The sequence below is a fragment of the Vulpes vulpes genome, chromosome 1, assembly GCF_048418805.1.
Source record: "Vulpes vulpes isolate BD-2025 chromosome 1, VulVul3, whole genome shotgun sequence".
In the NCBI taxonomy this organism is placed as follows: Eukaryota; Metazoa; Chordata; class Mammalia; order Carnivora; family Canidae; genus Vulpes; species Vulpes vulpes.
Genome location: NC_132780.1, coordinates 124,509,809 through 124,536,419, shown reverse-complemented (window position 1 = coordinate 124,536,419; position 26,611 = coordinate 124,509,809). Strand labels below are relative to the sequence as shown.

Here is a 26,611-nt window from a genome sequence, read left to right as displayed (position 1 = left end):
ACTTGTATCTGAAGACAGAGTGGCTCTAAGCAAATGAACAGGACATGGTCCTGGAGGCTTAACATCCAGAGGAAGAAGCACTCTGACAACCGCCCTCCCCACCAGCCCTTGACCAAGCCAAATGTGGTAAAGGATAAATCAATGGAAGTTAAAACTCCCTCTAATAGGGAGGGAAAAGATCTGGTAGGGCCAGCCAAGACAAATATCTCTGGGGGAAAAGATTTGCCAAATATCCAATTTAAAGAAGTTGGAGGCTCTGAGAAAATTCAAACAAAATTTTTCTCCTTTTAAAAATCTTCTTTACAGACCAGGAGAGGAAACAAACCATGTTTAAGAGTAGTTGTTATAAATAGATTATAGCTATCCCTAAATTGTTGACTGCACTTACTAGGAAGCCCATAAATACTTGGCAAGTCCTATAAAAGTATGAACTAAGGAGACTATAACTGGCTCAGAACCTATTCCGTACAGCTCACCCAGAGATTGGCAAGGCTAGGAGTTCAGTTATTGCTGGATTTCTAATGGCTAGGAACAGATCAGCCGGTGGCAATTTATTTCAAATGTCGTATATCAAGTGCAAATACAGGGACACCCCACCCAAGTCAGTCTTTACAGGACTACTATCTTCTCAAAGTTGAGATAAGCAAAGGAGGACTTCCTCCAAAGTAGATTCTCAAAATGACTTACTTACAGAGGGGAGGAACCCCAGTAATCATCCATTTCAGCACCTTCACTTTACAGCGAAGAAACTCAAGCCCAGAGAGGTGTGGTGGCCTGCCCAAGAGCACATAGAAGGCCAGCGCAGAGCTGAGAGTAGTGCACAGGGCTCTCAACTCCAGACTGGAGACACGCGCCTACTGACATTCAAAGCAGAGCAGCCTTCCACTGCTCATATTTTGGGGGCATTCAAAATATTTTTGTGAGTCCCCCAAAATAAAATAACCATATACAAATTTCCTTTGAAGGGCAGAGCAGTATCTACAAAGCACAGCCCCGAGTACAACACTCACACGACACGCAGGGCAAGGCACAGCAAAACGTTAAACAGCTCTAAAGGAGAGGATGAAAAACAGAGGGTTAAAAGCCCTGACACTTGAAGAGATAAATTACCTCCTTTGTTCTTAACCTCCACAAAGGCTCTCCAGGACTTTGCAAGGTTCTCACCATCTAAGCTGATGTATGGGGAGATAAAATTGAATCCAACAGCCCAGAAATGGAAAAGTCCCAGAGAACAAAGCCTCAGGAGTGCACATATCAAGAGTCTTGGAAAGAATGAATAAAGCATGTACCTGGATACAGAATTATGTAAATGCATAAGAATTTAAAAGTCTTGGCATGGGGAAAAATGGCACCCACCAGTGTGCTTGACAGAGTCCTAAAGGAATTGCCCTTCTGATCTACATTAAAGAGATTTAGGGTTGGATTTCATGGTGCCACTTCTGGCATCAGGTCCTGCCAAATCCAGAGTTCTATGGTCCCAGGGCCTCTGGGAAACCTAAGGGAGCACATGATCGCATACTTGGCTATGGGTCTGCAGAAAAGACCCCATCTGAGCAGCTGCCTTGGTCCTTCTCACGGGGAAAACTAAAAGCTAAGGGGGAAATGACAAATATGCCTATTCAACACCTAGCATCAGGCTAGATAAAATAATTAGGATGGTCTGAAACACATCTCAGTCAGAGTATTACCTCTGTGAATAACAAATCAAATAAACATATCAAAATAAGCCAAGTAGAACATATTGAAAGGCTGTAAAAGTGTAGAAACTGGGTAGAGAGAAAAAATTAGATGGCCTCCTCTTGGATTCAAGAGACATGTCGGGTGGCACGGTAAGTGGGGAGGAAGAAATACTCTGGCAACAGTTTAGCACATTCCCGTGAACCCGGTACCCCTCCAGCAGTCCAACTGTCCTGGCTCAAAAGCCAGACATTACAATCAGATTCTGTGAGAATTATAGAGAATCAAATTATATAAGAAAGTCTGATGTGTGCCCTCCACTAGAAGTGATACATTACAGAATCTGTTGGAAAATGCTAAAAATCATTTCTGTTATTGATTTATGTAAAAGTTCTAGGCAAACGGAATCCAAATCCCACATAACATGCACCAAAAGAAGTAATTGTTACATTAGATGATGTGGACGTTTTAGCATTTTTACCCTTTGGGATGAGGCATTCACAGACTTCTTCAAGTTCCAAAGATTCTGAGGGCTAGTGGTTAAAGGAATGAGCTATGATATTTGCCATAACCTCACTCATTAAAGAGCTATATTCAACTAGACTATAGACAATAAACTCTTTTTTTTTTTTTTTTAGACAATAAACTCTTAAGGAAACTTTGGTTGGTTGGACCTACTGATACCGATAACCCACAAAGCTGAACTCAGAGTTAAAGTTAATGGATGCAAACCATTAACTTTACGATTAATTAAATTAATCTAGGCTAATTCTTTTAAGACTTCCAGAATTTCAGGTTATAGGGAAGGTGTACATCACCATTCTCAGGGAGACTTTATCACACATCTCACAAAGCTTCTACCGCTGAGATACAAGTTAGTTCACCGGTGGATAGTATAGCGTCAACCATCCTGGTGTACACAGGTCAGTTGACCGACAGTTCCAGTTGTGGGAAAGGGTCCTAGTCTGGCGTCTGGAGTCAGGTCCGACGTGATAAGATTGGCTGGCTGAGCACCATGCAACTCAGGGCTACCCGCTAGGGAAAGGCGTGAGAAGTCCATTCTGAGTGTCCACCAAAACTGCAGAGAAGCATCAGGATTAGGACTGAAAGGAAAACTATCCCAGAGCACCCCTCCGAGGTTCACCCAGCAGTCGGGTGAAGGACAGCAGCATTTTCTCCACTTGCTTCCAGAGGCTTCTGCAAGCTTTACAGAAATCAGTAATGGGAAAATAGGGCACAGCAGAGGAAGTTGTGCCACAGCTAATACTGCAAAGACGCGAGCTTCTCATAAGCAGCTATCTCTACCTAGCCTCAAGTTTTCCGGTTGCTTAGGAACAGTCACAACGCATGCTGGGAAAAGTGGCTTAAGCAGCCAGGTGCAGCCTCTGTGGCCATCAAGGCCAATTCTTGACCCAAGCCTGACTTTACTCGTCTCTCTGAACTTGCATTTGGCTAGAGGCCTAGGGATTTCCCCGCTTTGCACATGGTAGACACTCTCTGGGAAGGGAAAAAATTAATTTGACACAAGCAATCAATCCCACTGGAATGTTTGTGCACACTGAGCCAAGCAGAAATGGATCCTAAAGGGAGCACTTCTGGGAGGTGATGGGAATTTTAATGCTGAAAAATGATACTGTGTCAAGAACTCAGTATGATGGAAGCAGCACACACATTTGCATCCAAACCGTAAGCAGCAGCACACACATGCACACAAGCACACATATGCACATACACAGGCATGCAGACTTACCATCCTCATGGGAGAAGATGTCTGGGTATATAACTGTCCAGCCTTCGGTCATTTTCTTTATGTTTTATATTCAAAATGTTTAAAGAAGTAGAAGAATGGAGCAGTACTAAACCCCGTCACAGTAGAAAGCTCTAGTAGCTTGCAAAATGTTCCTCTGATTCCAATGTATTCCCATGGTGCCAGGCTTGGTGAAAGCACCATCATCCTTTACCCACAACCCGAGCCAAAACCCTATTGATTGTCTGAGACTTTAACACCTCTTCAACCTTAAAATCTACCACCATTACAGCCCCCATGTCATCCATCAGCTCTCTTTTAGTAGTTTCCTAACTAGAATTTTCATCTTCAATTTTGCTCCTTCCAGCACCATACTGGCCTAAGTTCTAATTTTTATTCCATCACTTCAATCCTTTATGATCTCCCACTGCTTACAGGGTAGAGTCCAAAGCCTGGAATGTGAAAATCCAAGATCTCACATGCATCTCCAGTCCCTCTCACCCTATAACCTCTAACTCTCCATGACCTTGAACAACTCTCTGCCTTTGCCTGCCCTTCTCCCTCTGCCAGGAACACCCCTCCCTCCCCACCCTGTCACTCTGGATAATGAACTCTTCTTCCAATTGCCATTCAAGCACACTTACTCTACAACCACCACCACATCTGCCTAAATAGGCTTCCCCACTCCCCAGTTTGTGTGCTTGCATTCCACTAGGATAGTCACATCATATACCTAGGATGCTTTCAGCGTGCTGCTTAAAAATGGCATGTTTCCCTCTATCAAAATGGGAGTTCTTTGATGGTCTAGAGAATGTGCGAAAAAGGAGAACGGATTCTGGGTGGAAGGAAATATAGAAAAAAGCCAACATAGCTGCCTAATTACCTAGTGCCTCCATCTGAGATGATGTAGCTGGGCTGGGTTTGCACATGCCCCAGGAAAAGGGAGATTTTGAATTGCTTTCACCATCTTCTCTATCTGACTCAAAAGAAGACAAGTTCGAGGACATGAGCTGGCAGGAAGATCAGTGAGTTCGTCCCCCACCCCATGCCTTGGCAGAGCAGCTCTGATGGAACCTTAAAGGAAGGCATTATCTAGTGTGTTGAGGTACATCTCTGATCATAGGGTTGGGATCCAAAGGAACAGACTGAGAAAGTGTAGGCTTTTCCACACAGGCCCAGAAGTCCCAGAAACTTGGGTTTTCAAAAGACTCTAAGGGCCAAAATAGTTTGAGGCCACTACTGACCACCAAGATGATTCTCCCCAAGGAAATTAGAGCCTATCTTCACCAAGCAAGGATGCTGGGTTACCCATGAGCTCTGACACCAGGTGGACTGGCTAAGCAGTCTCTAGCTGCAGAGACAAAAAGCCTCAGAAGGATGGAAAGTCCTCATAGAACCAGAGCATATATGTCCTGACACTACTTACCTCCTGGTTTCTATCCCTGCTGGCTTCTCTATGGCCCAGTTGGCTCAGAATGCTATAGATGCATTCAAGACCACGTGAATAACTCTTATCAGTCTCAGAGAGGGAAAGGGATTTACCAAGCTTATCAATAACAACACTGGTCTCCTGGCACCCAGCCCACTACTACTCTTTCTACTTGGACCTAATCATCTGGCACCATCATTTACCTGCTTTTTTTTTTTTTTTTTTTTTTTTTGCTCTGTACTTTCCTGGTCCATCTGATCTACCAGTCTCCCAGCTTCTACTACCTTCAGAGAGACCAGAGTTCCCATTTCCCTTGGTCAAAAGAGAAACACTGCTCAGAGCCACTAGGGCTTTTTGAGCCCCAGAGCCTTGGAATGGAAACATTATAAAACACAAAAGTCTTCCTGTGCTAAAAGAGATGAAAGAATTTTAGTTAAAAACAGCAAACAGATCCACCATGGAAGCAGCACAGCAACGAGCCCTGAACTGGACTTTATTTCTCTATGTATTTATTATTGATTTAAATTGATCCCGCTTACCATGGCCTTTCTATAGAACATATGTTCGTGGAAACTTAAGCTGATGCTAAAGGAATTAGCTTTATTCAGAAAAAGCAAAACTGACTAGAACTGGCCATGTTAGGGTACTGAGGAGATTAAGAAGGCAGATCCAAGCAAGCTAAGGGGACACGAGGCCCATGAAGGCCTGTAAGTCAAACGTCAGTCCTGTTTCCCAGACTGAAACACCAACCTCCGGGAAAGCAGGATGAAGCGGTGTGGCTCTGTATATAATCCACTGCCATCCTTTCGCCTCCTAGGACTTGGAGCATCTTGAAGACAGAGGCTGTACCATACTCCCCTCCGCACCACGGAACAGGAGACGACCTCAGTGCTCACTAACTGCTAGCAAGAAAAATCTACATCGTCACACCCTTGCTCGTTGATGTGCACACACACATATGCGTATAGATGGAATCCTCATGAAGACAGCTATAGAAGCTCCATGTCTAAACTTTTCTCCCCAGAGTTATTGGCTAATGCTTATTAAAACAGAGAGCGTGTGTGTTTTTTAATTTCACATGTCCTTACGTATAATTAATCTCCCTCTATTCTTGCCAGAAGCAAATATTTACCTCATGGAAATTTAGGTTAGTTACAGTAGACAAAGAGAAAGCATCAATGTTCAGCTCCTGACATCCAGGGTAGGATTCTTTCGGTATGCAGCTTGAATTCTCAAACTCCTATGAACATATCAAGATCCAGACTGGGGGAACTTAACCGTTGAGATCACCTTTTTTTTTTTTTTAAGATTTTATTTATTTACTCATGAGAGACACACACAGAGAGGCAGAGACACAGGCAGAGGGAAAAGGAGGCTCCATGCAGGGAAGGAGCCTGATACGGGACTCGATCCCTCGATTCCAGGACCCCGGGATCACGACCTGAGCCAAAGGCAGACACTCAACCACTGAGCCACCCAGGTGCCCGTGTTGAGATCACTCTAAATGAGAGGTAAAGAGTACTCAGGACGTGACATAAGAGAGATTCTTGGTATGAGGGAAGAATCAAGCATCAGAGGAACATAGGAAAATTTCAGTCGAGGAAATCAGATGCCAGGGTCTTGGCCTCCTCTTATATGCCCACCTCAATGCCCAATTGGGTTTTAGAGAGGCAGCTTCAGAAGATAATGTCTACATAAGTAGGAAGGCACCAGAGATCCTAAGACCACTTCTTTTTTTTTTTTAAAGATTTTATTTATTTATTTATTCATGAGAATACACAGAGAGGAAAGAGAGAGAGGCAGAGACACGGGCAGAGGGAGAAGCAGGCTTCAGGCAGGGAGCCTGACGTGGGACTCGATCCAGGGTCTCCAGGACCACACCCTGGGCTGCAGGCGGCGCTAAACCGCTGAGCCACCGGGCTGCCCTCTAAGACCACTTCTGAGGAAGCACTGGGCCCCTAGGAGAATGCCCACCAATCAGTCACACGCCATGATCCACATGGTGTAGAGGTTAAGGGACAAAAGCACACACTGGCCAGGGTGACTACCTACTTAGGTGAGGCAGATGCAGAGCTTCTGACTTCTCACAGTTGGCACTGAGTGAGCTGGGGAATCACCTATTACTTTATTCCCTGATGATGGTACTCAGAGGTCCTCGGAGAGTCAGGGATCAAAGGCCTGAGGTCAGATCGCTGAAGCTACCACGTTCAGGGGCTTTGACTCCATAGGCAGAGTCAGAATATGAATGTTAGTGCTGAGTAGCAACATGATACCCCCCAAAGCAGGACAGGTCTAGCAACACCTTTGCAAATACCAGTACAAGGATCCAACCAGACCAGTCATTATTTAGTGGCTTCAAGCACCATTCTCTCCCTGCCCCCACCATTAGCATCACAAGTTCATGTGTGCATCTCTACACACCCAGACCCCAATCTGATGAGAAGTGGGAGAATGGGAGAAAATTTGAGTGACTGAGAAATTTACCTGAAAAAAATAATCATCCAAAAAAAAAAAAAAAACTAATCCAGGAAGAGAAAGAAAAAAAAAAACTTAATATGCTATAAATTAGTCAAGTTGGAGTAGGGTCTCATGAGAAAGATTAGCTCTACATTAGAAAATTTAAAAGCTACATTTTCTTCACACGTTTGGGTAATAAAGAGTAATAAGGTAAACCAGGCCACACTGTCACCCATCAGAAAGAAAACCGCAGCCGTTCTGGACACTTAGATGAGCCACTCTTCCACTCTTCCACACACGCTTCTCTTCCAAAAACAAATGGAACATATCATGAAATGTTTCACTCCATCTCCGGTGCTGCCAATTTCCTACCAAACATGAAAAAATGTACAGTCCTCAAATGCAGTACGGGCTGTCACTCCCATCCAAGTCCCCCAGCTCATCTTTCAACCACACTCAAAAACCAAGGGAGAGCCCAGAGAAAGGCAACGGACAAAAACTCCTTTCATGTAGTCAGCAATTTTGTTTGCCCAAAGCATTCTCCTTCTAGTATCTCATTTTATCTCATACTATTCTTATGAGGTATATGGCAGGACAAGTATGTTTACCTCTTTCTTCAGATGAGGAAACAGAGGCCCCATCTGTAAAAAACGGACGTGTTAGCCAGCTTGGGCAAGTCACAGAGCTAATTAATGAAGGGCAGAATTGGAAACCAAGGTCTCCTGAATCACATCCTTGGATTCTTCTAACCAAACACAGACTATGGGTTTTGCACACACAACCTAAAGCACTTCCATACCTGTGGTATTGGAATTAGCTTTCACTTAAGCCCACAGAATATATGTGGCTTCTTAAAACTTTTATTATTATTATTATTATTATTATTATTAATTATTAGATTGGCTACTTGTGACTGCAAATCTGGCTCCTACATCACTTCAAGGCACAAGCAAAAGAGGCGAATGCCCTGGTCCATTTATTTAAATGTCACTAACAAAGCGTCCTTAAACATTACATAGAAAGTTACCCTTCAGAGGACAGGAACTGGCTGTCCTCCCTCTCTTCTGAGGATAAAAGCAGAAAACCGTCCTGAACCCACAGTTGTCCTACAGTCACCTTTGAAAAGGATCAAATAATGGGTGACCCTTCTTGCTACTCTTTGGACAAAATAATGTCCCAGATCAAACACTGGTCCACAGAAAGGCTGGGTTATAAATGTCCATCATTAGGAGAATGGTTAAATAAAACATGGCACATCCATACAACAGAATGTAGCACAACTCTTAAAACAAATGAGGTAGAGTTACAGGTACTGACATGGAAAAATGTCCATGATTATAAAGTGATAAAAGCAAGTCGCAAAATAACAGGCATAGCACAATTTTCCTTTTTGTTGAATACAATAAGAAAGCAAGCTATGCATTTGTATAAACACGTACTTGTATGTGCAACAGGACTATATGTCTGCGGAATTTATCTTAGCATCAGTGAGGAAGAGGGAGAAAGAGCATTCACTCTTGACCACAGAAACTGTACTTTTCTTTCGCATGACTATTTTTGGCAGCACGTGTCAATGCCTTTACCCCTCCCAACAACCAACAGATCCTGTCTTCCTATGTTATCCCCATACAAAGGTTAGTTGGCTTATGAATGTCTTGTATTTCATACATTTATAGGAACTGGGGGAAATGGCTGCATTTAGGAAAAAGCCTACCACCTCCCAATACGTTTTTCACCTTAATTTAATGATCAAAAGACAAACCATGGATCAAAGGAGAGAGTGCCCTTAGGAACAAGACCACAAGGAAATAATCTCGAATTAACAGACAGGGGTTCTCTCTGGGTGATGGGATTACAGTGGCGTTTCTATCCTTTACAGGCATCGTATTTTCCAAATACTCTACGGTGAGCCAGCATTACTTTCATAATAGGAAATTAACTTTAGGATAAAAAAACAAAATGTTCTATTAAAGTATACCAAAAATCAAATCTCTCTAAATGAAACCTTACTTGCCATTTATTATTTATTTAATTATCTTTTAGCTGATAGACAATAAGCACTATTAAATGAGTCAATGAATGAGTGAAACTACCTTTCTGATTGATCTCCAATTAGCCATCTTTTCCTATATCAGTCCCCACAACTCAACAGGACCATAAACTCTTCAGAAACAAGGACAAAAAAAAAAAAAAAAAAAAGAAAGAAAAAGAAAAGAAAAGAAACAAGGACCATTTGCTCTCTGTCTCTAGGAGCACCCTTAATATCTAGCATGATACTGATGCTATGATCATCTAGCATGATGCCCATGGCATACACTCACTTAATACTGATTAGTTAATCCAGTTGTGTGATTTTTCTCTGACCCCCCCCCCAAAAAAAAAGAATCACTGGACCCAATCACATTTTAAAAGTCTTTGTTCAAGTACAATTTTTTGTATGCATAAAATTGCACTCATTTTCTCTGAAATTTCAAAAACAGATCACACCTTTGATCAAGAAACAGAACACTACCCGTACTCGCAAAATGTCCCTTCAATTAACAGTTCTTTTTTCTCCTTACTTTTACTACCAAACTTCTGGAACAGTGGTCTGTCTTCATTTTCACCACCTCTTCATCTGTTTCAGCCTCAGCACCCCCTCTTCCAGGAGTCCCACACCCATCCAGCGGAGGCTGCTGATCCTTCCATACTTTCAATACGCACTCCTCTTTATGGCACTTACTATGCTACACCGTGATCGTTTATGTGTCAGCCAATCCCACTAGACTGTTACCCTCCTGTGGGAAAGATTATTTCCCACTTGTTTGTGTACTCCCAGTGCCTGGGAGTAGGTATTAGGTGCACTTAGTAGGTGCACAGCTGGCATTTGACACTTGAAAGAATGAGTCCACTCAGTGAGATCTGATAGTCTGCTAAAATTGATCAGTGCTTTGTCTAGTTTTCATCAAAACTAATAATGATATTTATCTGTCAAAACTCAGTGGTTGGGATCCAAAAAATGGCGAAAATTATACTCCTCCAATATTTGGTTAAGCATTCTCTTCATATCCAAGTATCTGAGCACGTTATGTGACAATGCTCGGGGATACAGAAAAGAGACTTAACATCTAGCACCCACCCTCCAAATTAAAGCTGCGACATTACTCCCAATGGCACCCTGTCCTTCCATGGCCATACACCCAACATGGAGTCCTGCCAATCTTTTTCCCCAACTGCTTCTGGAGCCACTCCTCCCCCTCCTCACAACCTCCTTTCCAGGACAGTAAAAAGTCAGAGACAGAAATCCCCCAGGAGACTCCAGACTCCTCCTCCCAGCCCCCTTTTGTCACATCCAATTAACCATCTGCCAGTCTCCCAGGCCTCCTCCTAGGCCCACTGTCCAGCTGCCAACTCAATACTGTCTCCCCACCCCCATAGATGCCCATTGTCCCTCGCTGCGGGGTAAGAGCGTAAAAGGCGGGGATTTTAGCTACATTCCCAGTCCCTGCCTGCCATGCCCTGGAATAACTATAATTACAAGCTTAAAAATTCCATCCTTATCTATCTCTGCACTGTTAGGGAAGGGAGGGGAAAAAGAAGCTACTGAAGAATCATAATTTTCATCATTCAGAAAATAAAAAGGTTCATCTAGCTAGTAAAATGATTATAATAGATGTGTAATAGAGTCATGCAATTATATTCTATTATTATAATGTAATCCCCTTTCTATTACTATTTATAATATGTACGTAACTATCATAATATACACTGTATCTCTAAACATCAAGCAATTCTGAGAGGTAAGGATGTTTTTTACCCATTTTACAGATGAAGAAGTGGAAGCTTAGAGAGGCTGTATAACTTACACAAGGCCACACCTGTCAATTCCTGTTCTAAGACTAAGATTCTGGGACTGAGCCATACCTAAGGGAACTCCCACCTCCTCCTAGCCTAGGGACTCTACATCCAGTCCCATATGGCCCACCTTATGGTAACGGCAGCCCCTGGATTCCTACTCCCCCTCGCCCTGGAAGGCCACATAAGACCCTTCACTTGATGACACTCTTGGGTTTGTCCCTAAAATGAGAGCCAGAGGAAGTGCTTTGGGGCCAAAGGATGGGTGTGCTCATTGGCATCTTCCCTATTGTGTGAAGGGTCCCTCCTCACGGAGAAGAACGTACAAGGGGCTCTCCCATAATCCCTCCTCTGCTTCCTCTTTCTTCAAGGACCTTCTAGAGACATTAAGGAAACTGGAAATTCAAGAGTACCTTCCATTCCTGACAGAAATAGCGCCTGATGGCCAGGCATGGACCCCTCCTCAGGAAGCTGCCTGACATCTTCTTGCATGGGTCTACCCCCCTCTCTCCTCCCCTCGCTCACCCTCCACCCCAGAGACTAGCCTCTCTGCCTCAGGCTCTGTAGGAGATAATTCTGCAGACCCGACCACAGGCTGAAGAAAATCCCACCTCCGCTTGCAAAAGGAAGCCACCAGCACTTCTAAAGAGATTGCTAATTTGGGATCTCCCAGCCGGCTCCCCAGCTTCTCTGCCCAAGGGCCTCCTAGGGCCATACCACCCCAGTTCATCCATTTCACAGCTGCCCTCAGCTTCAGTGACCCTCCCCAAGCACACCACCGACAGCCCCTGGACTTCCGACTAGAGGATGCTCTCTCCACTGGGGCTGTTGGTCACCCATGTTGCACCCTCAGCCAAGGTCCTTTTCCAGCCAGCTGCTTTACTAAGGTCTGCCTACGCCACCTCCCCCTCTGGTGCCAAGGCTCACCCCTCTGCCGACCTTGAGATCCACCCCTCCAGGCCCATCCAGGACCTTCCTCCATCCATTGCTTCTCTCTTTCCTAAATATTCGCTCTCTTCCTCATGCCTACCTTCTTCCTCCTCCCCATCCCTAGGTATTCACATATCTTCCCTACCTAAAAAAAGCCTCCCCTCAACTGCTACCCATCTCCAACTACCTCACTATTTTTAACCTTCCCTTCACAGCCAAACCTTTCCAAAGAGTCATCTATATGCACTCCCACCACTTCCTCCCATCCACTCACTCCCATTCCCCTTGCAATTTGAATTCCACCTCCCCTATATGATTGAAACTTATTTCAAAGGTTACCGATGATCCCCCAATTTCCAGAACCAAGGCTGCGTGCTCAATCTCCATCTCCCTCCACCTCTCTGCAGCATTTTTCTCCAAGCACTCCTCTCCCTTGGTTCTCCTCCAGCCCTTTGCTGTAGGCTTGAGCCTACAGCCCTGTCCTTGGCCCTCTGCCCTTAAGTCTGTATATGCTTTTCATTTATTATCTCATCTATTCTGATAGCTCCAGCCACAACTTCTTACAGATATCTCCCAGATCTGTATTTCCAGCTCTGGCCTCCCTCCAAAGCTCCAGATTCCCTTCCTTACCCGCCTACGGAACCAACACCTCCCCTAGCTCTTTCACTGACACCTGAAATGCAACATGTCCCAAAGTAAACTCCCAAATCCTCCCTCTCCTCCTGCCTCCCTATAGCTGCTCCTCCTCTTCCTAACTCCTGCTTTTCATTTAAGGTACCTCCGTCCTCCCAGTCACCAGGCTGTAGGATTTGGAGTAATCCTTGATTGCTGCCTCTTTCTTGATGCCTGTATATCCAAGTTGCCCAGTCCCATAGACACTATGTCCAAGAGGTCCCTCACATCCACCCCCTCCTCTCCATTCCCACTGTGGCATCTCAAGTTCAGACCTGCCTAACCTATCACAGTGGTCTCCTAATCCAGCACTGGCCAACAGTGCCTCTCCCATTCCAATCGACCCTCCATAGGGCTACGAGATTTCTCTTCCTGCTCATGTCACCACCCTATCCAGAAATTTTTAGTGGCTCCCAGAAGAAAACTGCAGATAAAGACCAAACTCCTTGGCCTGTCATTCAAAGCCCTTTATGATGGGGAAGCCCAGTAAATGTTTGATAAATGTAGCAATCAATCAACCTGGTCTCCACCCCCTTCTAAGTTTTATCTCTCATTGATCCTCCACCTGCATCCTCTGAGTCCTATCAACTGGACCCCTTAAAGGCCCAAATATGCCATGGGTCCTCATAAGTCCCTCTAACACTGTTCCAACCTGGGAACACGCTATCTGTCCTCCCCATCTAGATCCTACCCCTCCCTCCTTCAAGCCTCAGCTCGGCTGGAGAAGTAGCCACTTCCTTGAGAGCACAGCTCGTCTGCCACTTTCCACTCTCCTACCTGTTTGTCCCTTGCATCCATGTTTTCTAGCTAATGTCCAGTTAATTCCCTTCTAATAACGCTCTGGGCAGAAGGGGAGGAGACAAAGCTAATTCTCCAACAGTTTCTTCTTTACTCCCTTGAATTAATTCTCCTGTCCTCCCAGCTGATTCTTTCTGTTCCTTCACTCCTCAGTAGACACGATTTCAAGGAGCTCTATTGATCCAACAGCCCTGTGGCCGTCAATCATTTCCTAGTTATTTTGCTGCCAGTCATTCACACACAAAGGAGTGGCAGGAGGAATCTGAACCGCATGCAGACAAGAAGGAGCAGGAAAGGACTGATTCGCTGCACCCACCTGAGGCTTGGCAGAAGCAAGAACTCCATTCTCACTGGGCTCCTCCAGAAGGCACAGGGCCATGTGCCAGGGTCCTGGAGGGCTGGCGGTGGTGGTGGGGGGGGGGGTTGACATCTTTACACTTCTGTGGAGGGGGGAGAGAACAGGAGTGTCCTGACCTGTTGTAAGAAGGGTGCTGCAACCAGTCTCTTTGGGAAACCAAACTGGGAAGCACTGTTTTCTTCCTGGACTGAAAAGGTCCCATAGAGTTCAGATTAAATAAAGTCATGCTTGCCAGAAGAGGCACTTACGGTAATAGAATGCTCGATTTAGAAGGAACCATCTACATGTATTTGGATAGAACTCTACAACTTATAAAGACCTTTCACATACAGTATCTACCTTGAGTCTCTCAGCAGTCCTATGCAGGAAGAGGAGAGGGGGCTATTACCCTCATCTTATACAGATGTTAAAGTCACTTGCCCAAGTCATTCAGAGAAGTAGGGTGTGAAGGGGAGCGTTCACCTCCCGCTCTCTTGCCTGACCTTCTCAGCCTCCTTCACAGGCTTTACCTTTCTTTCCCACTCCTTATAACCAAGTGCTCCCTGAAGGGGCATATTTATATCTATTTCCCTTCCTGCTCTATATTCTTTCTTGTAATGATTTTATACACTCCCCTAGTACAGTACACAGCTGCAGCAGGTACCTCGTAAATATCTGTCAAACAAATGATTGAATGAAAGAACAAAAGACAGCGAAAGCCCAAGCCTAGCCTTCTGATTTCACAACTCCATCACTCACCTCTCTGGCACCCTCTCCCACCCCATGGCAAAAGTCCCACATAACCCCCCTCCTGGAGATGCCCCAGCCTCTGTGTAAACATTTTCACTTAATAATTAAACCAAAAGGAACAACAGGGGCAGCTAGGAGGTCTTGCCCTACCACTGTGTGTCAGAAATGGCTAGATGCTCTTTTACACGTTTTTCCTATTTAATCTTCCCAACCTGTGAAATAAGCATGCTTAGTCCCATTTTTGCAAAAGACTGAACGTGAGAGAGAGATTAAGCAATGTACCCAAGATTCCACTCCTTTGTTAGTGCCAGGCTATCTGCTCCAAAGCCCACGATCTTCTGGCTATACCAGGGTTTCTCAATCTCAGCACTACAGGCACTTGGGAGCTGAAAAGTCTTTATTATCCTGTGCATTATAAGATACCAGGCAGTACACTAGACCTTGACCCACTAGATGCCAAGTTGTGACAATCAAAAAACCGTCTCCAGGGGATCCCTGGGTGGCTCAGAGGTTTTCCGCCTGCCTTTGGCCCAAGGCGCGATCCTGGAGTCCTGGGATCGAGTCCCGCGTCGGGCTCCTGGCATGGAGCCTGCTTCTCCCTCTGCCTGTGTCTCTGCCTCTCTCTCTCTCTCTATGTCTATCATAAATAAATTAAAAAATAAACCTTAAAAAAAAAAACGTCTCCAGATACTGCGAAACGTTCCCCGGGGGACAATATGGCCCCCAGTTGAGAACCATCACTGGACTATATCATATGCCTACCTCCAGGAGCAGAAAGAAGTTTGTCAAGTAAAAGTGTTAATTCTCCAACATCTGAGAAGGACCCCTTGTTTCATCTGTTCTAATGTTTTACTGATATTTACAGTCAGGGAAGTATTTATCACTTCTCATCTCATTTCTTTCTACAGCTTCAGTTTATTCCAACACCTCTTCCATTCCCCCAAAAGATTATCAAAAAGAACTGGATGGAATGTGCCAATCACCAAGTTACTGACAACTGGCAGCACAGGATGAAGCAAAACCTCCCAAATCTTATGGTGTGTTTAGAAATCATTGATATGTTCTAAAATATATTAATGTAGAAACAGAATGTATAAATACAATATTAGGAATGTTAACAGCATTCCGTCTCTAGAACAACAAAGTCCTCTCAATACTCCCCAAGAAGTTCCTAGAAAATGATGTGACCCAAAGTCCAACTCATGATGGGTGGAAGTAAAAGAGAATCAAAAAGGAACAATAAACATTGAATTAAGCATCATTCGGGATCATCAAGCATGTGTCAAAATGAGATGTTTTCCTTTGATGCAAAAGAACCCCTCCCCTTCAGTGCCTGGCATTGCACTGATGGAGCGGTGATATTTACTCAAAGAATTGAACACAATAGGTGTTATTCCAAAATAACATCTTCTTGATGATCTGGACATGATGATATCCAGTTCCTCTGTCCAGGTGGGATGAGGTTATCATCTGAGAGAAAGGTTTAAAGAATCGTATAATGAATACCAATACACCACCACCTAGATTCAACAACTGCTTATATTTTACCATGTTTGTTTTACCTATGTTAGGAGGAGGTGATTTGTTTTTGTTTTTGTTTCTGATGAATCGCAAGCTTTTTAAAAGATTTTTTTCCTTGCCTGCAAAGAACAAGTAACTTCAGTAGGGGAGACAAGCCTTAAATGTATGAAAGAGCTAAAAATGAAACAATACCACTAATGAAGTGAGAAAATGAGCATAAACAAGTGAGTATTTTTAAGAATTCAGAGAACACCGTTGGTCCTGTGAGCTGTCTTCACAGAAGAAGGGGGGTGCTCAAGTCTTTGAAGAATGAGTTGGATTTGGAGAGTAGGGGTACAGGGGTGGATGATGCCCTTGGGAAGTGAGAAGAGCAGCCTGGCTGCAGCTGAGCTATGAAGTATGGACTTGACCCTGAAGACACTAGGGAGTTACTGCAGGTTCATAAACCAGGCAGCAATGGGATCAAAGTAGTGCCATCTGCCTGCAGGTGCCAATCTGGAGTGGAGGTGAGAAAGCACATTCCAAGGGACAAGAAAGGAGGCCATGGGCAGCATAACAGGTTCCGGACTAGGGCAGAGACTGTCGACAAACAACAAGGGCTGATGATGAAAGATAATCCAACAGGAATGATTTCAGGAGAAAAACTCCTCACAGACAATACCAGGTTTTAATTATCATGACTGGGAGAGGGGAGATGCCTCTTACAGAATTAAGGAAGACGGGAGAAGGAGCTAGTGTGGGAAGTTGGAAAGACATACCGAGTTGAGTCTGAGGCTGGCTAAAGTCCAAGAGGCAGCAAAGACTCCAGTTGAAACTGTCTGGACTCACAGGACCAAAGCTCACCAGCAAGATAGAGGCAGGAGATATTTCCACATCAATCTCTTTTCCCTTATCCTCCTAATTGTTTTTTTTTTTCTTTTCAGTCTCAAAAGAGGAGTTTTCTCCTCTGCTCACCAAAATGAAGCTCTTTATATTTGTTAAGGAACCTACTTTTGTCTCACCTCTGCAGTTATCCAACTCAACAAGTAACGTAGCGTCTTTAGTGTTCCCTGTCTATAAGCTTTCTCTCTTCTACCTACAAACCGATTCTGACTCCCTGGCAAAAAAAAAAAAAAAAGCAAACAAACAAAACAAAACCCCTCCTTTTCTTGCTAACATTCCTTCTGACTGGCACCCAACCTCTTTTTCCTTTCACTGATAAACGGTGCAAGTAAGGGGTTCCTACCCACAACCCCAAATCCCTACTCTGATGGCCTTTTCTGATCCTGCGCTCCCAAGAGCTCGCAGCGGCCCTGTTTTCATCACATTCAGTGAGCACTCTTCTTGTCCAACCTGTCTGCAGCCTGTCTTCACATCAGAACCCGTGCAGACTCCCTGGGGTCTCCAGGATCAAGTCTTCTCTGTTGCCACATTACAAATAAGGGTCCCCCCACCCCACCCCGAATTCTAACTTTAGTCCTTCCCCTCCTTCCTCCACTCCTTCCCTCTGACAGCCAAAGCTTCAGCTGCATCTAGCCTTGACCCAGAAGGCTGCCAAGTCCACATCACCAGTCTGAATCTCTTGCCTATGCTTCTTAGTTTCATTTTTCCCACCAAAAAAAAAAAAAAAAAGCTTCACCTGGCTGTCCAGTTTACCACTCCCAAAGCCAACCTTATTACCTGCCCTGCAAACCGGTCTCCAATCAGACGCTTTCAGTTGACACACTGTTAGTCCTCTGCACTCTCAACCCAGCTACTTCCCTTTCCTCATGGCCTTACTTTTCTTCTCTCCCCGATTGCCAGTTTGTCAACAAAATCCCACATTTCTGCCTTTGGAAATGTCTCTCAGAGCTGTCCCTGACTCCCAATCCTTTTTTGCCACCAACCTAGACCAAACCCCCTCCCACTCAGCTCTGAATCACTGTCCTTTCTCTCTGGATTCTTTCCTTTTTTTCTCCACTTCATCAATCATATTACCCCCAGATTAACCTTTCCAAATACCACTTTCATCAGGATGTGTCCTTGCTCAAGAGCCTAAAATGACTCCCTACTGGCTCTGAATCAAACCCAAATCTTCTCTTGGGCTTCCCAGACTCTCCCTATCTGGTCCTGCCCCACTAGCTATCTCTATGTCCCCTTCCTCCCTAACCTACCCCTTATATTTGATCAGCCCAGGAACCTCACTGTCAATGCTCCAAACCCCTGTGTGCCTTTTGCCCAAGCGGTTCCTCCCACTCTCCAGCCCCTTCAAGGACTACCTCTGACTCTACTCCATCTATAGTTCTGTCAACTTTTTCTCTTATAGAACCATAATGCTTACCAATTGATTAATCTCCAAGTGAGCAATAATTGTCAAACCTCCTTCCAAAGTTTTCCCAGGTCAAAGACCACTTTGAATATTTCTTTTCTATTCCACAGCACCCTGGACAGCAGAAGGCTCCTAGTAGGAGCTGGAAAGTCCTTGTTGGTTTTCTATTCCAATTGGTTTCTTTTCCCAGTTCCTATATTTCGCCTCCTCTACATCATAAAAATGATTGATAAAACTACTATCGAGGCTTAGAACAGAGAATTCCTAGGACGACAGTATGGAACCCACCAATTTATAAGAATAGTGGGCTGGGTGTGTGTGTACGCGCACACACAGCCCACTAACACACACCCAGCCCACTACTCTTATAAATTGGTATAATCGCAGACACGTGATTTAGGGAATCAGCTTAATCAGCTGGTGAAGAGAAGCGAAATACCAAAACAATCAAGGGGCTCAAATGACAGAATTATTTGAAACATGCCTAATTAGAAGCACAAGGGGCCAGGGTTTTGTCAAAGCAATCACCAGTTCGTCCTTACATATGCAAAATTTTCCACCAGGATGTAAGGGGTAACTTTAGTGCTAGGGACTTTGAAAACGTGTTTGAAGTTTTCTCGGTTGTTCATTTGAAGAAAGGTATAATCTGTCTGGCCCACCAGGTTCAGCGCTGTTCCACGAAGATGGAGAATGAGAAGGGAAAAAGTCACAAAACATGGCCTTATTCCAGGCTTAAGAATCCTCAGCATCAGCCCAGGCTACAAACTAGAGGGGGTAAGGTCAGAAAGCAGAGCCTGGAGGACCCAGTTGGGGGATGGGAGGGAGGCAGCCCTAGACCTTGCCCCTGGCAGCATACACCCCCCCACCTGCAACTTGTTACAGGTCATCAGTCATTTCCAGCCTTATCCACTGAAAATTTAACCTTTCTCTGATTCTAAGTGCACATCAGACCTACCCTCTCTCCCCCCCCTCCAAAAAAAAGGCTACCCAAGAAGGAAGGAGAATATCCTCAATAGGCGTCCCACAGGAGACAGACCCCAGTCTGTTATTTATTCTGTGTTTTAAGCCAGGGCTAGAAACTGTAAGCCACACGTTGTGTTTTGAAAGGCCCTGGGAAAAGTAACACATCGGACCATTATAGGCCATTAGCACCATTAACACTGTGTGAAATTATCAGGCCTCCAGAAACTGAACTCAGCTCCAAGGGCCTGGGACAGAGAATGGACAAGAACTAGTATTTAGATGGGTGGGAAGGGGAAGGAGGAGTGGTTGCCAAGAGGTGAAAGTGGGGTCCGGATAGTGAAGGTGAGAAGGCTCACACTCCAAGGGTTTCCCCCCCCTCCCTTAGAGCTAAGAGAGACTTTGGCCAGAGATGGGAGGCAGCAGAGGAGGAAGGGGGGGCTGAAGGGGAGCGCATGTCAGGGGAGACCTCCTGATGAGTGTTTCTGGTTAACATTAGGCCACGGAACCTTTCTCCTAGATGCCAGGTTATAAACTTAGGTCAGGTGCCTCTGTGGAATCCATGCTCTGGGTCCTGGGCAGTGTGTGTGTGAGTGAGTGAGTGAGTGAGCGCATGAGATAGAGACTGATGGAGGGGGTGAGGAGCGGACAGGGATGCGTGTAGAGAATGCAGGTTCGGGAAGAGGAAGGAGACAGAGAGAGAGAGAGAGAGGCAAGGCTGAGCCCTGGCAGGCAGGAGAGGATAACAGAGCCTTCCTCTGCTTTCTCCAGGCCCTGGCATCCGCTCCTGCCCTCCAGTTCTTCCCTCTTCAGACCAACCAGAAAAGGACCATATGGACCAATCAAGTCTGGACTTTTAAAGCCACAAGTCTACCCCACAAAGCACCCCACCCTCTTCCCTAGAGATGACCTCTAGGGCGAGGCGATGAGGTTAGGAAACAGATGGATGTGCAGAGCCTTCGGAGCGAACCTGCCCCCTGACCCCGCCAGTCCACGTCCTCCACCCCAACTCAGGGGGGCGGGGGGCAGATGCGCCGCGGCCCCATAACTTATCGGGACTCCTTGGGACAAAGATTCCAGACAAAATGGTTGCAGACGTGGGAGACGGGGCACGGGCGGGCGGCAGCCCCAGGTCAGCGGGAGGTGGGGAGTCGCCGGCCACAGGTGGTGGGCGCTGAGGGGGGTCGGGATGCGGACGCGCCCTGGGCGCGGGGAACCCCGGACCCGGGGCGGGGCGGGGCGGGGCGCGGCGGGGGAGGGGGCAGGGCCCGCAGACAGCTGCAGGCACCGATCCGGAGACTCCGAATGCCACAGGCCAGCGAGGAGCCAGTGGGTGTGTAAGAGGAGGACGCTAACTCACACTTCCAGGAAGGAGTGATGCTCGTGGAAAGCTCATCCGTTCCCAGAACCGGGGGAGAGGAGGACCCGGAGGAGGGCGGAGGCGCCCACCGCCCTGGAGCCCCGTCCGCCTCGCGAGTGGGAGGCGCCCCCGGCCCCCCCCGGCCCCCCGGCCCCCCCACCCGGCACCACCGTCCGCGTCCGCCCCCCTCGGTGCCCGCCAGCGCCCCGGGCGCACTGGGGGAGCCGGCGCAGGGCGCAGCGCGCAGGGCGCAGGGCGGGGGGGCCGCGTCGCCCCATCCGCGCGCTCCGGGACCCGCTCCCGCGAGTGGGCTGAGCGGCCCCGCGCGCCCCCAGACCCGGCCGCCGCGCCGGGCCCCGGGTCCCCGCAACTCCAGCCCGCCCCGCGCGCCCCGGCTGCAGCCCTCGGTCCCCAAACTTGCCCGGCGCGCGGCGTCCCGGGCAGCAGCTGCAGCCCCGCGCCCCCCTCGAGCCCCGCGCGCCCCCCGTGCGCCCCCCTCGCGCCCCGCGCGCCCCCCGCGCCCCGCCCGCTTACCTGTCCGGAAGAAGGCGTCCACGTCCGAGTCGGCGGCTCCTCCTTCCTCCGCGGCCCCCTCCGGGGGGTTCATGGCTGGGGGCGTCGGCGGGCGGCGCGGCCCGGGCGGGGGCGGGGGCGGGGGCGGGGGCGGCCTGGCTCAGGCGGAGGCGGCGGCGCGCGGCGGGCGGGGGGCGCCTGGCCCGGGCCCCCCCATGGCCCCTGCCCGCGGGCGCTGGCGGCTGCTGTCCGCGGGGCCGCTCCGGGCGCCCGCTCTCCCCGCAGCGCCGGGGGCTCCGCTCCGCGCCCGGCCGCCCGTCTCTATTGTTCGGCCCCGCTCCGCTCCGCTCTTTATTTTCCCTCCTCCCGCCCGCCCTCCCCGAGCCTACCCCCTCCCGCGCCCGCTCGCCGCCTCCCTCGCCGCTCGCTCCCTCCCTCCCTCCCTCCCTCCCGCGCTCCCGCGCTCGCTCGCTCGCTCGCTCTCGGGCTCCCCCTCTGGCTCCCGCCGCCGCCGCCGCCGCCGCCCCGGCTCCTCCCCCGGCCGCGGCTCCCCGAGTCGCCGCCAACAATGACCCGCGCGCGCACCCCGCGGAGCGAGCCCCGGGGCGGGAGCCGCGGTCGCGCACTGCGCTAGGGGAGAAGCCCGCGCGGCTGCGGGCGCCCCACGTCCCCACCCCCGCCCGCCCCGGCCCGGCCCGGCCCAGGTGTGCGCGCCCCCCGCTCGGCCCGCCCCGCCCCGCCCCGCCCCGCCCCGCCCCGCCGCACTGTCCCCGCTCGGTCCTGACAAAGCCTCCCCTCCCGAGCCTCCCCCCTTCCCACCATCGCGCCTCAGTTCCTCCCCTTTTCAGCCCGTCCTTCCCTCGGGCCCCCCTTGAGCGCCCCTTTAGACATCCCTGCCCGCCTCCGTGACTCTTTGTCCCGCTCGTCCCTCTTGCGGTGTCTCCCTGCCCATCTCTCCCTCCCACGGCCGCTCTCTTCTGTCGCCCGTTTTGTCTCTGTCCTGTCTCGGGACTTGGCCCGCATCTCTGAGCTCCCCTTGGACAGCTGTCAAAACTCCCTAATCCCCGAGGGGGCCTTCTCCGGGGTTTTGTTCCTTTCCCTCGTGTGAATGGAGAGATCCAGTTGGCCGGGGAGAAAGGAGGTGTTGCAGCAAGCTGAATTTCAATTAAAGCGGGGGACAGGGGCTAGGGTGGAATGGGGCTGACAGCAAAAAAGAAAGCAGATGCTGTATGGGGTAATTAATGCAGTGATTGTATTGTGCCAATTGGTTTTTAAGCAATAATTAAACAATAATTAGCCAGGATTCTGTTTATAGTTCTGGTGACTGCAGAGCCTACAAAACAGAGGCTCTTTAGACCTAAGTACTTAATGTGGTGTGGGGAGGTGTTGCTGCGGCCTCATCCAGGCAGATGGAGAGGCTGTGGGCCCGACCTAATGTGTTAAAACACACCTAATAGCAAAACCAGGCCCTAAAGTGCATGGCCTGCTACCCACCAACCAGAATCTCCTGGATCTATTTATCTCTAGCAACCTACTTGGTTCCGCTTCTCTCTGGATCAAAGTATACCTGGCGCCTTTCTGGATCTACAAACTGGGTACCTCTAAGAACAAATAGAGTGAATTAAGTGAGTTTTTAGTGAACCCTTTCTAGCTCCCCATACTCATCACTTTCTTTATTCTCCCCCGCCACCACCACCACCACCTTTTCTTTCTTTTCTTTTTTTTTTTTTAACCTCACCAAAAATATAAATACAAGTACAGTTGCCCATCTCCAGTCCTGGGTACGTCTATCAGGTTCCATTTCTTAAAAATTAATAGTGACTCTGAGATCACAAGTTCAGTGCCATGATCTAATGCATCTGGCCCTGGTATCTTGAATTGCCTTAAAGCACCAGACACGCACTTGTCTACCACCTTCACTGGCAATGAAAGTACCTCTCATTTGTCTTTTCTAAATTTTGTGTCCCCTTAACCCCATGCATTAAAGCCTGGCCTATACTCCCTCGCACACATGATGACAGGACTGTTATCAACAGCCACCATTGTGCAGATTGAGAATCAGAAGCCTGGCAAGAGTATTAGCTGATCCCAAATTCAGAAGAAATGTTAAGTGTTTAGAGGAAGGTTCATATCAAAGCCTCAATAAATGTGGACAAGAATGGGTGGAAACCTTATATGATGCCAATTTTTATTAAAATTGTAAATGTTTGTAACTATATTATTATCAAAGATTTCAGAGCAAATGATATTATCAGAGATCAAGATTGACATTTCAATTCATCAGATGGACTAATAATTCAGAGTTTTTGCATTTAATAAGGTAGTTACAAAATATATGACGCAAAACTGATAGGGCTATAAGGAGCAATAGACAAATTCATAATTATCATCAGACACTTTAATATCTGTCTCAATAATTGATAGAATAAGGAGACAGATCATCAGTAAGAATATGAACACTGCAATCAACCAATTTAACCTGACATTTGTAGAATACTCCACTCAATAACAGTGTATACACATTTTCTTCAAGTTCACAGGTAACATGTAACAAGATAAACCATACGGTAAGCCATAAAACAAGTCTCAAACAAGTTTAAAAGAACACCAGGCAAAATGGCATGCAAATTATACCTCAATTGTTTGGGTTTTTTTTTTTTAATCGTATAAAATATATTTTATGAGCACAATAAAATTAGAAATCAATGAGAAATATATGGGAAATACCCTCAAATATTTGGAAACTAACATACTTCTAAATGATCCATGTTCAACTAAGAACTTAAAAGGAATACTAGAAAGAATTTTAAAGTGAATAAAAATGAACACATCATATAAGAACCTGTGGGAAACACCTAAAACAGTATTTAGAAGGAAATTTAGAGTACTAAATTGTCTACGATGAAAAGAAAGGTCTCAAACCAATGATCTGCTGTCCTACCTTAAGAGCAAATGAAACCCAAAGCATAAGAACAGATTTTTAAAAGAGCAGAAAGCAATGAAATAGATAACTGAAAAACAAAGGAGAAAAATCAATGAAACCAGAAGTGGGTTCTTTGAAAAGATCAATAAAATTGATAAACCTCTAGTCAGACTGAAATAAAGAAACAAGAAAGAAGAATCAAATTACTAGTAGCAGGAATGAGCAAAGTGACATCACTACAGATAATGGAGATGTAAAAAGAATAAAAGGGAATATTATGAACAACTTGTGCCAATAAATTCAACAACTTACATAAAATGGACACATTCCATAAGACACAAACTACTAAAGCTTACCCAAGAAGAAACAGATTACTTAAATAGCCATATATCTTTTAAAGAAATTAAACCTGTAGGTTAAAAGTTTCCCATAAAGAAAATTCAAGACCCACGGGTCTTCGCTGGTGAATTCTATGAAACATTTAAAGAAGAAAGAATACCAATCCAACTTTTTTCCAGAAACGTGGAGAAGAGGAACTGTTCCCCAACTGTCTCCATGAGGCCAACATTACACTTATACCAAAACTGTACAAAGACCAGTGAAGAAAAGAAAAGAAAAACAAAAACAAACAAAAACAAACAAAACTGTAGACCACTATCCTTCATGAACACAGATGCAAAATTTTTTTTTTCAGATGCAAAATTTCAGATGAAACTTTACCAAATTAGGTGCCTGGGTGGCTCAGTCAGTTAAGGGTCTTTGGCTCGGGTCATGATCCTGGGGGCCTGGAATTGGACCTCTCACTGGGCTCTCTGCTCAGCAGAAAGCTTGCTTCTCCCTCTCTCTCTGCCTGCTGCTCTCCCTGCTTGTGTTCGTTCTCTCTCTTGATCTCTCTCTGTCAAATAAAATCCTTTAAAAAAAAAGAAATTTTAACAAATTAAATCCAACAATATATTAAAAGGATAATACAGGGGCACCTGGGTAACTCAGTCAGTTAAGTGTCTGACTCTTTGGTTTTGGTTCAGGTCATGATCTCAGGGTTGTGAGATCAAGCCCTGCATTAGGCTCCACACTGGGCTTAAAGTCTGATTAAGATTCTCTCTCCTTCTCCCTTTGCCCCTCCTCTCCCAAAATAAATAAATTATGAAAAGGATAATACATCAAAACCAAGTAGGTTTTCTCAAGGATACAAGGTTGGTTTGACATTTGAAAATTTATTGATGGAGGCTCCTGAGTGGCTTTCCGTTCATGTCGTAATCCCAGAGTTCTGGGATCGAGCCCTGCATTAGGTTCTCTGTTCAGCGGGCAGCTTGCTTCTCCCTCTCCTGCTCCTCCTTTTTGTGCTTTCTCTTTCTCTGCCACATAAATAAATACGAATCTTAACAAAAAAATTTACCTATGTAATTTACCGTATATAAAGGGTTTGAACTGTGCCCCCCCCCCGAAAGATAAATTGAAATCTTAATCCTCAGTACCTATGAATATGACCTACTTTGGAAATAAGGTCTTTACAGATGTAATCAATAATGAATAAGGTCATTACAGTAGGTCCTAATCCACTATGGCTGGTGTCCTTATAAGAGAAAAACTCATTGTGAAGACAGAGACATATAGGGAAAACAGCATGTGACAACAGAGGCAGGGGTTGGAATGATGCAGCTGCACGCCAAGGAGTGCCAAGAACTGATGATCAGCACCAGACGCTAGAAAGAAGCAAGGAAGATTATACCCAGTTTCAGAGGGAGGATGGCCCTCCTGATGCCTTGATTTTGGAGCTCTAGCCTCCAGAACTGTGACTAAATAAATTTCTATTTTTTTTAAGCCACCTAGTCTGTGGCACTTTGTTACAGCAGCTCTAGAAAATTAATATACCATATTTGGGACACCTGGGTGGCTCAGCAGTTGAATGTCTGCCTTTGACTCAGGGCATGATCTTGGGGTCCTGGGATAAAGGCCTGCATCCAGCTCCCCACAGGGAGCCTGCTTCTCCCTCTGCCTATGCCTCTGCCTCTGTCTGTGTGTCTCTTGTGAATAAATAAATAAAAATCTTTAAGAAAAAAAAGAAAATTAATATACCATATTAAAAAATAAAAAACGTATGATCATCTCAGTAGATGCATGAAAAAGCATTTGATAAAATACAATATTCATTTCTGATCAAAGTTCTCAGCAAACTAGGAAAAGACAGAACTTCCTCAACTTAATAAAGGGCATCTACCAAAAAAAAACCCTATAGCTAATACCATACTTAATAGTGAAAGATTGCTTTTCCTCTAAGATCATCCCCTAAGGATGTCCATACGGACTCCTATTTAACATTGCACTGGATGTTCTAACTAGTACGATAAGGCAAGAAAAGGAAATTAAAGACACACAAATGAGACAGTAAGAGGTAGACCTGTGTTTATAGACAACA

General features: G+C 46.3%; 1 protein-coding gene across 29 annotated transcripts in view; it reads right to left on the bottom strand.

Annotated features, from left to right (window-relative positions):
• Positions 1-21,429, bottom strand: part of KALRN (kalirin RhoGEF kinase) — a 656,402-nt gene extending 634,973 nt beyond the window's left edge. For 13 of the 29 annotated variants that reach the window (XM_072725283.1, XM_072725286.1, XM_072725313.1 and 10 more), the window contains exon 1: positions 21,294-21,429. In XM_072725283.1, the coding sequence (XP_072581384.1) occupies positions 21,294-21,366 (73 nt within the window). In that variant the 5' untranslated portion in view covers positions 21,367-21,429. The remainder of the gene's footprint in view (positions 1-21,293) is intronic. The other 16 variants (XM_072725301.1, XM_072725302.1, XM_072725322.1 and 13 more) reach the window with 4 other exon arrangements.
• Between the last annotated feature and the right edge of the window lie 5,182 nt (positions 21,430-26,611).